This window comes from Drosophila obscura, unplaced genomic scaffold (genome assembly GCF_018151105.1).
Source record: "Drosophila obscura isolate BZ-5 IFL unplaced genomic scaffold, ASM1815110v1 contig_186, whole genome shotgun sequence".
NCBI lineage: Eukaryota > Metazoa > Arthropoda > Insecta > Diptera > Drosophilidae > Drosophila > Drosophila obscura.
The window spans coordinates 6,123,561-6,136,267 of record NW_024542774.1 but is presented as its reverse complement, the minus strand read 5'-3'; the positions used below and the strand labels follow the sequence as shown (position 1 = coordinate 6,136,267).

At 56.4% G+C, this 12,707-nt stretch overlaps 1 protein-coding gene across 1 annotated transcript; it reads right to left on the bottom strand.

Moving 5' to 3' along the window:
* Positions 1-498: 498 nt before the first annotated feature.
* Positions 499-11,526, bottom strand: LOC111080875 (G surface protein, allelic form 156). The gene is made up of 7 exons (XM_022376719.2): positions 11,356-11,526; positions 8,891-9,903; positions 7,679-8,822; positions 6,336-7,598; positions 2,476-6,279; positions 2,295-2,410; positions 499-2,236 (listed from the first exon to the last, which is right to left on the bottom strand). The coding sequence occupies exons 1-7, from the start codon at positions 11,423-11,425 to the stop codon at positions 662-664; spliced, it is 8,985 nt and encodes a 2,994-aa protein (XP_022232411.2). The 5' UTR covers positions 11,426-11,526; the 3' UTR covers positions 499-661.
* Between the last annotated feature and the right edge of the window lie 1,181 nt (positions 11,527-12,707).

The window sequence follows — 12,707 nt, the reverse complement described above, 5'->3', positions numbered from 1 at the left end:
ATTTCTTGGAAACTTTTTCTTTTTGTGTGTGTTTTTTTGTTTAGTTTTTGCGTGCCATTGTTTCTGGGATTTTGCGATGGGAGTTTGAGGAGCGAGCAGGCAATTTCACTTTTTAACTTTATTCGAGCGAAAAATTGACGTGGAAAAACGTTGGCAAAGCTGGTAGCTGGTAGGTGGTAGGTGGGGGAGAGGCCATCTGTCTGTCTGTAGCTCTAAAGAGTTCGAAACTAGACAGGCGTTAAGGCAACCAAAACACAGGAACGGAGTGCAGACATGGGAAAAAATGCAGCCAGACGGCTAGAGATGAGTGTAAGAATGCCAGAACAAACCCCAAAATAATTAAGATACTCTTAAACGCAGATCTAAAGATGCCCCAATCCGTTCTGCTTAAATAAAATATCCCTAGGCGAGAGTGTAACCAAATAAATTGATCCCTATACGCAGTATAGTTTGAACTTTTTATGAGCCAACACATTCGCTCACTTTTATTGTTTAAAATTTTCGTTTGGTTTATTTACAAATCGGTTTGTTGATCGATCGATCGAAGATCTGTGCGCGGGGGCTGGGGCATAGCAATCTAATTATGTAAGCATATTCTAGTCTATAAAGCTAACTAAATGTACATGCAGCAGGGCGATCACATCTCTCGGGGAATGGCAGGCTATCGCAGCATGCTGATGGCCCACACAAAGATGAGGGTCAGACCCAGACCCATGCCCGAGAGATGGCCCGCTGCGCCGGGCAGATTGGCCGTGTTGCAGCCATCCGTCTGGCAGACCTCGCAATAGTCATCGTTGGTGATCACGCACTGGACTTCACTGGCACATCCGCGGATGAGATAGCCATCAAAGTCCTTGGCCGAGACACAGCTATCGGCGGCGTCGTAGATGGGACAAACGGCCAGGTAATTGGGATCCACGGAGCAGTCCAATTGTGCGGCAGAGTTGCAGATGTGGCAGCGGCGACGGCTGGCGGGGAAGATCCCAGTGTTGCACTTGTTGCCGGAGCAGACGGAGCAGCTGCCGTTGGCCTCACAGGCGGCGCCCTCGGTGTTGCTCAGAGCGCTCTGGCAGCCTCTGATCGTGTGTCCGTTCTCCAGACGGGCGACGCACTTCGAGTTGGGCGCGTGGCACGTGAGGGTGGTGTTCACAGCTTCCGGATCTTGGGCACACGCCAACGTCTTGCTGGAGTCGCAGGACACGCACTCATCGTCCTCGGGCAGGCGGTTCAGATCGTTGCACTCCTTGCCGGTGCAGGTCCACAGCTGGTTGGCCTCCTGCCACTCCTCGAGGCTGGTGCTGTTCTGGCTGCTGGCGCAGCCCATCAGCTCCACGGCCCCGGCGTTGTACTTGGCAAAGCAGTAGTCCTTCGTGACGTAGGGCACACAGAACTCGGCGCGGCTGCTCGTGCAGGCGGCGTCCACGCAGATGTGGCAACTGAGCCGATCCGCGGGATAGGCGAAGGTGTTGCAGCTTTCCGCCGCGCAGACGGCACAGTTGGTGCCGCTCTCATCGCTGCTGCAGTCAACACGATCGTAGAGCTCCTTGTCGTCCAGACAACTGCGGATGAGGTGCTCGCCATGCAGTGCCACCAGGCACTGGCCCTTGCACTGTCGTCTTGCCAAGTCGCTCTCCGTGGGATCCGTGATGCATGTCGCATTCGTCTCCGAGTTGCAGTAAACGCAGCTGACAAACTCGTCGGTGTTCCAGGCATCGTTGCACTCGTTGGACTTGCAGATGGGGCACAGTTCGGGATTGTGGCGACAGTAGCGATCCTCGTAGTCGTCCACATCATCCGAGCAGCCGCGTCGACGGACGGTCACTCCATCCGCCTCGAATACGGTCTTGCAGTCCTGCTCGATGTTCAGGTTACAGGTGACAGCCGGTCCCAGCGAACTGATGCAGTGCTCGCCCGCGCACGTGTGACACTTGAGCGGCAGCTCCTGGTAGTAGCCATGCTGGCCATCATCCTGCCGATTGGCCAGATCGATGGCATTGCACTCGCTGCCCACACAGCTGCGGCAGTTGCGGAAGTCGCTCAGATCACAGTCGAGGCCGCTGATGCTGCTGCTGCTGCTGCAGCCGCGTGTGGTCACATTTCCGTTGGTCAGGGAGGTCTTGCACGTCTCCGCATCGCTGACCCAGGCACAGGCCAAGGCGTAGGTGGGGTTCGACTCGCAGTAGGAATCGTCCTCAGAGGTGCATGTGTAGCACACTTGACGATCGGCCGGGAACACCTGAAACATCCGAATGATTAGTACTTTCTGCCGGGATTTATCCGGGTATTCGGGCTACTTCTCGGTTGCAGCCATCCGTTGAGCAGACAGAACAGTTGGCATCGCTGCCCAGCAGACAAGCGGCAAAGTCAGACTGCGACAGATCGTACAGACATCCTCTGGAGGTGGAACCATCTGCCAGAGGAGGAGGAGAACAAAGATTAGCATTAAAACTGAATTCATATGCGGCTTATACTTGCCACTTAGCAGGCGTGTGGCACAGCCCGTGTGGGGCAGCTGGCTGCAGGTGTCAAAGCTGCCGATGGCCTGGGCATTGGTGGCACAGGTGGGATCCTCGCGAGAGTCGCATACGGCACATTGCACGGGCACCGGCAGCTGGGGGGCATTGCAGTTGGCGCCCTCGCAGACGGCAATGCGCTTGGTCTTGATGACACTTTCCAGATCTTGGTTGCGGAAAGAGCTCAGACAGCCCAGCTGCTGGATGCTGTTGTCCTCGTCCATCCACAGGAAGCAGCTGTCATTGGACTTGTAGATGGCGCACAGCTTGGGCGAGGGATCCTCGCAGTCGTCGCCGGTGCAGGTGTAGCAGCTGAGGCGATCCTCCGGCAGGGTCTGCACATTGCACGAGTCTTCGCTGCAGGCGGCACAGGCGGAATCCCCGCCCGCCGAGCAGCTCAGCCGATCGGTCTCTTCCTTGTCATCCAAACAGGTGCGGATGAGGTCGAGTCCGGAGTCAGAGCTGCCGTACAGGGCACTCATGCAGCCGCCCTGGCACTGGCGCGTCCTGTGGCCCGCACTGAGCGGCTCCCACAGGCAGCTGGCATCCTTGAAGGAGTCGCAGTAGATGCAGGTCTGGTACTGGCTCAGAGCGGTGGCATTGTTGCAGTTGTTGGACTTGCAAGAGGGGCAGCTGGCCGCGCTGGCGGCACAGTAGGTGGCGACGCTGGCATTCGCTTCGACCGCGTCGTGGCAGCCGCGTTGGGTGACCACGCCGTCGGCTCCAAAGACCGTGAGGCAGTCCTGCTCGTTGTTGCCCTGGCACTTGACACTCGGAATGGTCGCCTGCTGGCAGGCGGCTTCCTCGCAGCTCAGACAGCTCAGCGGCAGATCCTGCCACTTGCCATGGTTGTCGTCGGCCTTGGCGGCCAGATCCACCTGATTGCAGCCATCACCATCGCAGTAGACGCACGACTTGGAGTCCGCCTCGCAACTGAGCGAGGTGGAGCAGGCCCTGTAGGTCACGCCGTTGCGCAGATTGGTCACACACTGATCCTCCGCCTCGTACAGGTAGCACACGGTTAGACTGCTCGGCGCCGAGGCGCAGTTGGCGTCAGTTTCCGAGTTGCACACGTGGCAGGAGCGGCGATCGGCGGGATACACCGCCGTGTTGCATGCGTCACCCTGGCACGAGCTGCAGCTGGCGGAGGTGCCGTTGTAACAGGAAAGGAACTCATCCTCCTCCAGGCTGGACAGGCAGCCACGCTCGGTGCTGCCGTCGGCCAGGACACGCGAGTAGCACTCGGGCAGACCCGCCAGCTCGCAGCTGGTGGCACTGGTCACGCTGCCGGGCGCAATGGCACAGCTGGCGTCCGTGCGGGAGCTGCAGAGAGCACAGGTGTGGGCCTCCGGCAGAGACTCAATGCTGTTGCAGTCCTCCTCGCTGCACGTGAGCAGCCGCTTGGCGCGCTGCAGCTGGTAGATATCCGCGTGGCTGAACTCGCTCAGGCAGCCGAGGGCGATGATGGAGCGCTGCTCATCGAACTGGATGTAGCACTGGTCGTTCTCCCTGTAGTTGGCGCAGGTGGCGGACTGCGGCTCCTGACAACCGTCGCCCTGGCAGACCAGGCAGCTCTGCCGCGAGGCCACCAGATCCTCCGTGTTGCACTTCTCCCCATCGCAGGTGGCGCAGAATTGTTTGTTGCCGGTCTTGCATGCGTCGCGGTCCTCCTTCTCCAGATCGTCGTAGCAGTTGCGCACCAGAGCGTAGCTGGGATCCGTCGTCTCGCCAAACAGAGGCAGGAAGGCGGACACACAGCTCTCGTGGCACTGGCGCGTCCTGCCGATGGAGGCGGGCGCCGCCAGGCACGTGGAATTCTGGCTGGAGTCACAGACCAGGCACTCGACATACGAGTCCTGGCTGCTGGCCACGTTGCAGCCGTTGGAGTTGCAGCGGGGACACTTGGCGGGCTGCTCCTCGCAGTAGGTGGATGCCTCGAATACCTTCTCGGAGCATCCACGCTCGGTCACGGCTCCGCTGGCGTCGAACACCGTCACACAGTTGTCGTAGCTGGTGCAGGTCTCGAGGCTGCCGCCAGAGGTGGCGGCGCACTCTGTGGCGCCGGAGCAGGCCAGACAGCTGATGGGCACCTCCTGCCAGGTGCCGGGGAAGCCATCCTGATTGATCAGCTCCAAGTCGATGGTGTTGCATCCGTTGGCGCCGCTGCAGATGCGGCACGTGCGCGAGTCACTGGGATCCGTGCAGCTCACACTGGACGAACAGCCCCTGTGTGTGACGCCATCGCGCAGGGCCGTCACGCAGGTATCCCCATCCGCATAGACGGGGCACACGGTGCTGCTGCTGCTGCTGCCTGGAGACGAGGCGCAGCTGGGATCGCTGGCGGAGTCGCACTGATAGCAGCTGCGACGATCCGCGGGGAAGACAGACAGCCCGTTGCAGTTGGTGCCGGTGCAGGTGGCGCAGAGTCCGCCGTGGGTGCCGGTGAGGCAGCCGTAGAAGTCATCGCTGCCGAGGCTGGAGAGGCAGCCGCGGACGGTTGTGCCCTGGGAATCGATGTGGGTGACGCACTCCGTGTAGGGCTGGTCGGCGCACATGGTCGTGTTCAGCAGCTGGTTGGGATTGGTGGCGCAGCGCGGGTCCACCAGGGAGTTGCACTGCAGACAGCTGTTCGGATCGGGAATGATGTCGTAGAAGTTGCAGTTGCTGCCGGAGCACAGGAACATGAGCTTCTGGGCCACCAGCTCCTGGATGACCTGCGTCTCGAAGTCGCTGGCACAGCCCATGGCCACCACGTCGCCCGAGTTGAAGGCGAGGTAGCATTGATCGTCGGGCCGGTAGGCCAGGCACTTGGTCGTGATCGGATCCTCGCAGTAGGAGTCGCCGCAGATGTAGCACTCCTGGGGGTTTGCGATGATGTCGCCGCCGTTGCAGCGGGCTCCCGCACAGGACTTGCAATTGTCGTGGCTGCCCGCGGCGCAGGTGGTGCGCTCCGCTTCGTTGAGATCGTCCAGACAGCCGCGGATCGGCAGCAGAGCCGAGTCGGCGGCGGAGCTGCGCGGATACAGGCCGGTCATGCACTGACCCTGGCACTTCCTGGTGCTCGTGGGCGTCTCCCAGGCGCAGGAGGAGTCCTCATCCGCGTCGCAGAAGTAGCAGTCCACGTAGGAGTCCAGACTGAGGGCGTTGTTGCAACCGTCCGACTTGCACTGCGGACAGCTGTCCCGGTTCAGATCGCAGTAGTCCGCATTGGCGGACAGCACCGAGTCGCTGCATCCCCTGGCCGCCACCTGACCCTGCGCATTGAACACTGTGGCGCAGGTCTGCTTGTTGTTGCCCTGGCACTGGGTGGGCGCCGCGCCCACCGCAGCACAGCTGGCGGTATCGTTGCACACGTGGCAGCTCAGTGGCAGATCCTGCCACTTGCCGGGCTCGCCCACATATCCGGCCTGCAGGTCCACATCGTTGCAGTTCGCCTCGGCGCAGATGCGACAGCTGCCCGCCTGACTCTCCTCGCATCTGATCTCCGACTGGCAGCCGCGTCGCGTGCGACCCTTGGCCAGACTGGTGACGCAGGCGTCGTCCTTGTCGTAGGTGCGACAGTAGCTGCCGTAGCCGGCGGGTGCCGTGGCACAGTTGGCATCGCTGCTGGAGTCGCAGCGCAGGCACTGCAGCCAGTCCGTGGGATACACCACCGAGTTGCAGTCGTTGGTGCCGCAGATCTGGCAGCTGCTGCTGTTGCCGCTGGAGCACTCGTCAAAGAGCTCGTCATCCGTGTCCATCAGGCAGCCGCGGTTCAGGACGCCATCTGGGGATACAACAGAGTTTAACGGGATGTTCAACCAGAGGGATTGCCTCAATTACCTTCGTTGATGTGGCTGTAACATTCCGGATTGATGTAATGCTGACAGACAGCCGCCGCTACGGGTGCATCACCAGCCACACAGCCAGCGTCGCCGGTGGAGTTGCAAATGTTGCAGGACACACCGACGGTATTGAGCTTGTCCTTGGTGTTGCAGTTGTCGCCGGAGCACAGCAACAGATCGCGGCGATTGGCCAGCAGGAATGCGTCCTCCAGATCTGAGGCACAGCCCATATTCTCGATGCTGAGGTCGCCCACATGAATGTAGCACTGATCGGCGGCCCGGTAGCCGAGGCACTGCTGACTGACGGTGTCCGCACAGTCGGATCCCACACAGAAATTGCAGCTGAGGCGATCGGCGGGCACATCGGGATTGTTGCAATTGGCGCCCGAGCAGGCCACACAGTGGTCCAGGGTGCCGCCGGTGCAGGCCAAGCGATCGTCGTACTCCAGATCGTCCAGACAGCCGCGGGCCAGATCGAGTATGGCATTGGCCTCCGAGCTGCGCGGATAGAGGCCGGTGAAGCAGCTGCCCTGGCAGGAGATGCTCCTCGTCACGTCGCTCACATTGCGTACGCACTCCGCCTGATCGGCGCCATCGCACAGGAGACAGTCCACGTAGCTGTCCAGCTGCCTGGCATCGTTGCAGGCCGTCGACTTGCAGAACTTGCACCGGCCGGGCTGCTCGTCGCAGTACTGGGTGAGGTCCGCGTCCGCGTACAGCTCATCCGTGCAGCCGCGATGCACCACCAGACCCGCACTGTCGAAGACCGTGTCACAGTTCTGGGCGACATTGTCGACGCACTTCTTCAGCGAACCCAGGCTGGTGCCCTGGCACTCGGTGCCGTTGCAGGTGTAGCAGTTGACGGGCGGCGTGGCCCATTTGCCGGGATAGCCAATGTAGGAGCTCTCCAGATCCACCACGTTGCAGTTGTCCTTGCCGGCGCAGAGGCGACAGTGCTGCTTGTCCGAGTCATCGCAAGTGAACTCCCGCTGGCAGCCGCGATAGGTCTCCCCGTTCACCAGCTTGGCGCTGCAGCCCTCATCCACCAGATAGAAGGGACAGACGCTGGCCGCATTCGGAGCGGACGAGCAGCTGGGATCCGTGACAGAGTCGCAGCGCTGGCACTGGCGACGATCGGCGGGATAGATGGCCGTGTTGCAGAGATCGCCCTCGCAGACTTCGCAGGTGCCGTTGCCCGCCAGACAGGCGGTCAGCTGCTGGCGTGGCAGGCTGCTCACACAGCCGCGTTGTGTGATGCCATCTAGAAGGAAGGGCGGGGCAAAGGGAAATGCTTTAATTTCTCAGAGCTCTGAACTGAACTGGACTGGCTGGCTCACTCACTTGTCACACGCTTCATGCAGCTGGTGTAGGGCAGGACGCCGCAGGTGCCGATCTGTGTGACCTTGCTGGGATCCACGGCGCAGTTGGCATCCTCCGAGGAGTCGCACGACAAGCACCTGGTGGCCGTGGGCAGATTGTCGAAGAAGTTGCAGTTGGTCTCGTTGCATAAAAGCAGCGAGTAGAAGTTGTCGTCTACGAATGTCTCCTCCTGGTCGGACACACAGCCCATGGATGTGATGTCGCCATTATCCTGGTCGAACAGGATGTAGCACTGCTCCTCGGGATCGTATTGACTGCACTGCGTGGCACTGGGATCGGCACAGTCATCGCTGGAGACACACTGGTAGCAGCTGAGCGATTCCTCAACTAGCTGCGCCACGTTGCAGTCGGCTGTGTCGCATGCCACACAGTCACTGTCCTCGCCGTTGATGCATCGCTGCTGATCGGCCTCGTCCTTGTCGTCCAGGCAGCCGCGCACAGTGTCGTAGATGGTGTTCTGGCTGGAGCGGGCTCTCAGGGCAGTCATGCACTGACCATTGCAGCTGCGTCTGGCCACAACGGCCGCTGGATTGCGGGCACAGTCGGCGTTCTCGGCATCGCAGTAGATGCACTCTCTGTAGCTGTCCAGGGATCTGGCCTTGTTGCAGCCATTGGAGTTGCAGTTGTGGCAGCTGCCGCCATTGGCATCGCAGTACACACTGAAGGACTCCTCCAGCACCTGGCTGCAGCCCCGAGCGCTGACCACACCCGTCGCATCGAAGATGGTCATGCAGTACTCCGCCTCGGTGGCGCAGGATACCTCCTCGATGGTGCTGGCCGCACACGCAGCGGTGTCCAGGCAGGTCTGGCAGCTGAGCGGCAGCTCCTGCTGCCAGGGTCCCGGATCGCCGTCTTCCAGACGCTTTAGATTGACCTTGTTGCAATCAGGGCCAGAGCAGAGCTGGCACTTCTGCGGCTTCTTCGAGTCGCACTCGAGCGAGGCACTGCAGCCGCGCTGGGTGTTACCCGCCGGATCCAGGCTGGTCACGCACTGCTGGCTGTCGGTGTGCAGCAGGCAGAGGGCAGCGGAGGCTGGCAAGGCCTCGCATTCGGCGTCCTTGCTGGAGTCGCAGGTCTGACAGCTCAGGCGCTCGGTGGGCTGCAGCTGTTAGGGACAGGCATAACGCGGTTAGAGAGATATTCCCAAGCAAGAGCAGGACTTGCTATATTCACCTTGAGGTTGCAGTTCTCTCCGGAGCACTTGGCGCACTGCGTGGTGTTGCCCTCGCGCAGGCAATCCAGATACTCCTCCCCCTCGAGACTCGCCAGGCAGCCGCGTTCCGTGTGTCCGTTATCCAGAATCCTGGCGTAGCAGTCCGTGTTCACCGCATTCTCGCACTCCACCTCGGACTCTACCTGGTCCGGATCGACGGCACAGTCGGCATCAGTGTGTGAACTGCAGAGTTTGCAGCTCTGGGGCGTGGGCAGGGCGGTGGCCACATTGCAGTTGTCCGCCCCGGAGCAGTACCAGAGGCGTTTGCTCTCCTCCAGCAGCTGCACATCGCTGACATTGAACTGGGTGAGGCAGCCCTGGGCCGTGCGCGTCCCACTCTCGTCAAACTCGATGAAGCAGTGCTCCACGTCATCGTCGGCGGGAACGGCGCGGCAGGTCTGGGGCTGGGGATTGGAGCAGTCGCCGCGGCAGGTGTTACAGCTGCCTCGGACGCCCAGCTCCACCTGGTTGCAGCTGGCTCCCGTGCAGGCAACACAATTCGGAAAGGCTCCCTCGGCACAGGCCTCGCGATCATCGTAGTCCAGATCGTCCAGGCAGGTGCGCACGAGCTCCAGGGGCGCCTTGGCATCGCTGGTGGTCGGATACAGCGCCGTGATGCACTGCTGGTTGCATCGTCGCCGATTCTTCACTAGCTCAATGTCAAAGACGCAGTTATCGTCGCTCTGGGCGTCACAGTACACGCAATCGACCAGCTCCGAGTCGGTCTGGAGGCTGTTGCAGCCACTGGAGCGGCACTGGTAGCACTTGTCCTGATCCGCCGAGCAACTCGTCACCAGGTTGTCGCTGCAGCCGCGCTGCACCACAGCGCCGTCGCTGTCGAAGATGGCCACACAGCTCTGGGCATCGTTGTCGAGGCACTTGCGCAGTGTGCCAGAGCTGGCGGAGCATTCCGCCAGGCTGTCGCATTCGTAGCAGTTTATGGGGCCCGAATGCCAATTGTGGACAAAGGGATCTGCAAAATTACCTTGGTTAAAACTTTCAGATGCAAGGCTTTAGGCTGGCCCCAAACTAATCAAATTCCAGCGAAAATCAATGCACATAAATGCCAAAAATGTTATCAGCACGCGGCTTGTTACGTATTCGCAGTGTTTATGGCCCTTTCGGCCATCGAATTAGTTGGATATTTATGGGTACGAGTATATGGGATGTTGCCGCTGCCGTAGCGACAGCGCCACGATCTGCTCCGGCACGAGCGTGGCTGGCTTCCTTATCGCCACAATAAATTAGTAATTGCCTTTGGAGGCCCATAAAATGTCAATTGAATGGCGATCGTCTCACAATCTATATGGCACTCGTATTTAGATGCAAGTAAGCAGTCGAATGTCGTCCAAATTGGTGTGTGGAAAAGTGAAAATGTGAAATTTCGGTTTCCCTCTACATTAGTAAGGAATTACTTTATGCATTATGTAACTTCTTAGTGAAAATAACTCCACGCAGCAAATAGAACATAACCAATGAGTGCTTTAAGAGCTTTCAGACTCAACTAAATTTGCTGACGTCAACGCATAGCATGGGAAATTCCAATATACCGTTTGCCGTTCTCTAATCATGTTGGAAATACTAGTAAAAAGTTGCTTTTAAATTGGGAAATTTACAGGAAATTAAAGCTGCATATAGCCCAAGCTTATTCGGAGTATAATTTTTTGGCAGTGATTCCAGTAACAAGTGAAGTGAAAAATTAATTCTTCTAGCTATAAAGTTACGTTGAAATTTCATTTTAAATTCTCATATAAAAGGGGAATTTATTTGAAGCGCCTTCAACGAACCCTTTAAAGTTGTGTTTGGTATGAGATATTTTCAAGAGCTGTGAGCCACATTATCGCACATTAAAAAGTTCGCACACTTCAAGATTTATGTATACTCGTAGAAATTTCTGTTCAAAGTCCACGGCAATTTTAATCGTTCACAAAATCCACTTAATCCATTTAAATCAAGAGCACTCGAAGCTCCGAGTGCTACAACAAAACCGATATGGCAGCTATCCTCTAATGAGGAAATGAAAGGGCTGGAATACATGCGAAAGCTTTTCCCCACATCTTATCAAAATTGGACATACATATGTCATGTATGTCATCGTGAATTAGTTTACTTTATTGCAAAGATAAAGCCTTAATAGAGCCATATAGAGCACATGACGCATAAATGTCAGTGGCGGTTCCTTTTAGTTTCTGCTTTAGTGGGGGAACAACACAGATAAGATGGGGCGAACATTTTGGACACTTTAGTTAGGACTTTAGGACACTGATGATTCGTCGGTCTCTCGTTAATCCATAAATGATGCAGTTATTGTAGGGTTTATCCCGTTTCTTTTATTCATCTTTGGAGACACACTGGGGCACTGTCATTTCACTTTCACTTTTGGTTTATCCTTTATCCCTTAAGGGGGGGGCTGTCGCACACCTACCATTGGCAATTGATTGATTTGCACTTAGTACAAGAAGCAGCAAGGCTGCTCCTGCAGCGATTACTTTCATGATCGATTCGAGGGATTTTTTTTTCAAAACCCTTTTCTTGACCGTGGGCACTCGCGTATTACCAACAAAAATGGATTCGGGCAACTAATTTCGTGCTGGTCGCGGCGAGGCCTTTTATAGATTCCGCAACGACAAGTGAAAAGCGCCAACGATCGATCGATCGGACCGTCCTATCGCCGCTTTTTGATTATTGCTGTATATTATTGGCCACACCGATTATATGGGGGTTTTCTGTTGCTATAGCTCTATGGCCGATAAAGCGATTTCGCAGTCCCCCCCCTTACCCGATTATTTATAGCCGAGTGTGAGAGGGGGGAATTAACATAAAAAAAGCAAAAACAACTGCACCGATAAGCCCATCATAATCGAACGAAATGCGAGTCTAGAACACGTTCGATAAGGCTCTCAATGGACATGGCCCATGTACACATTTTTAGGTATATTTGCTGATTAGACGGGCTTAGCCCAAGAGCTCCGGCAAACTGTTCTGCTCTCCAACTAAATGCTGTGCAAACTGCAGTCCATTTTGTCCGTAGTTACGTATCAATTGAATGCACTTCTGGAGCACTACGCGTATCAGCCAAAGAGGAGCACTCCAATCGGGTTTGATACCGATAGTTCCATGCATCTCACAGATGGCTCTTTCCCAGAGCTACATATGTACTATTGAGTCATAAATCTTTTTGGCGTGGAATGGAAAACCCCAGATATAGGTTTCCTGGAAATCTTTCATAATCTTTAAAGGCCTATTAATTTTAAAATATGTTCAGTCATCTGTTGAAAAGCGACGGCGATTCTTTGTGAAGGGAATTAATTAATTTAATAATATATATGTATGTATGTTGAATGCACTCGTTGACTTATCGACTTGTGTCGCGATTCAAGTGTATTTAAAGCTCTGAACCATATCCAGATTACATATAAATATAAAATAATATAATATAATAATATATAATAATAATATATAATAATAATATATAATAATAATATAAAATCTAAATTAAAACCAATTTCGTGAATACCCTTATGGCATTGAAACATAGATTAATCCACCAATGATTTGGCGGTTACCAAGGACTGAAATCAAACGAGGGCGTGTGGTCGTTGGGGACACGACCACAACCCGACCAGCGATACATAGTTTTAGATTAGTACATTTTACATTTTTGCTACAGGACCACTACAATACAAGACTACACAACAGTAGGACAGTCATTTAGCTACCCCCGCTGGGGGCCCCGCCGAACGCGGCGCGGGGGGGGGTGAGTTGCGTTGCGTGCGC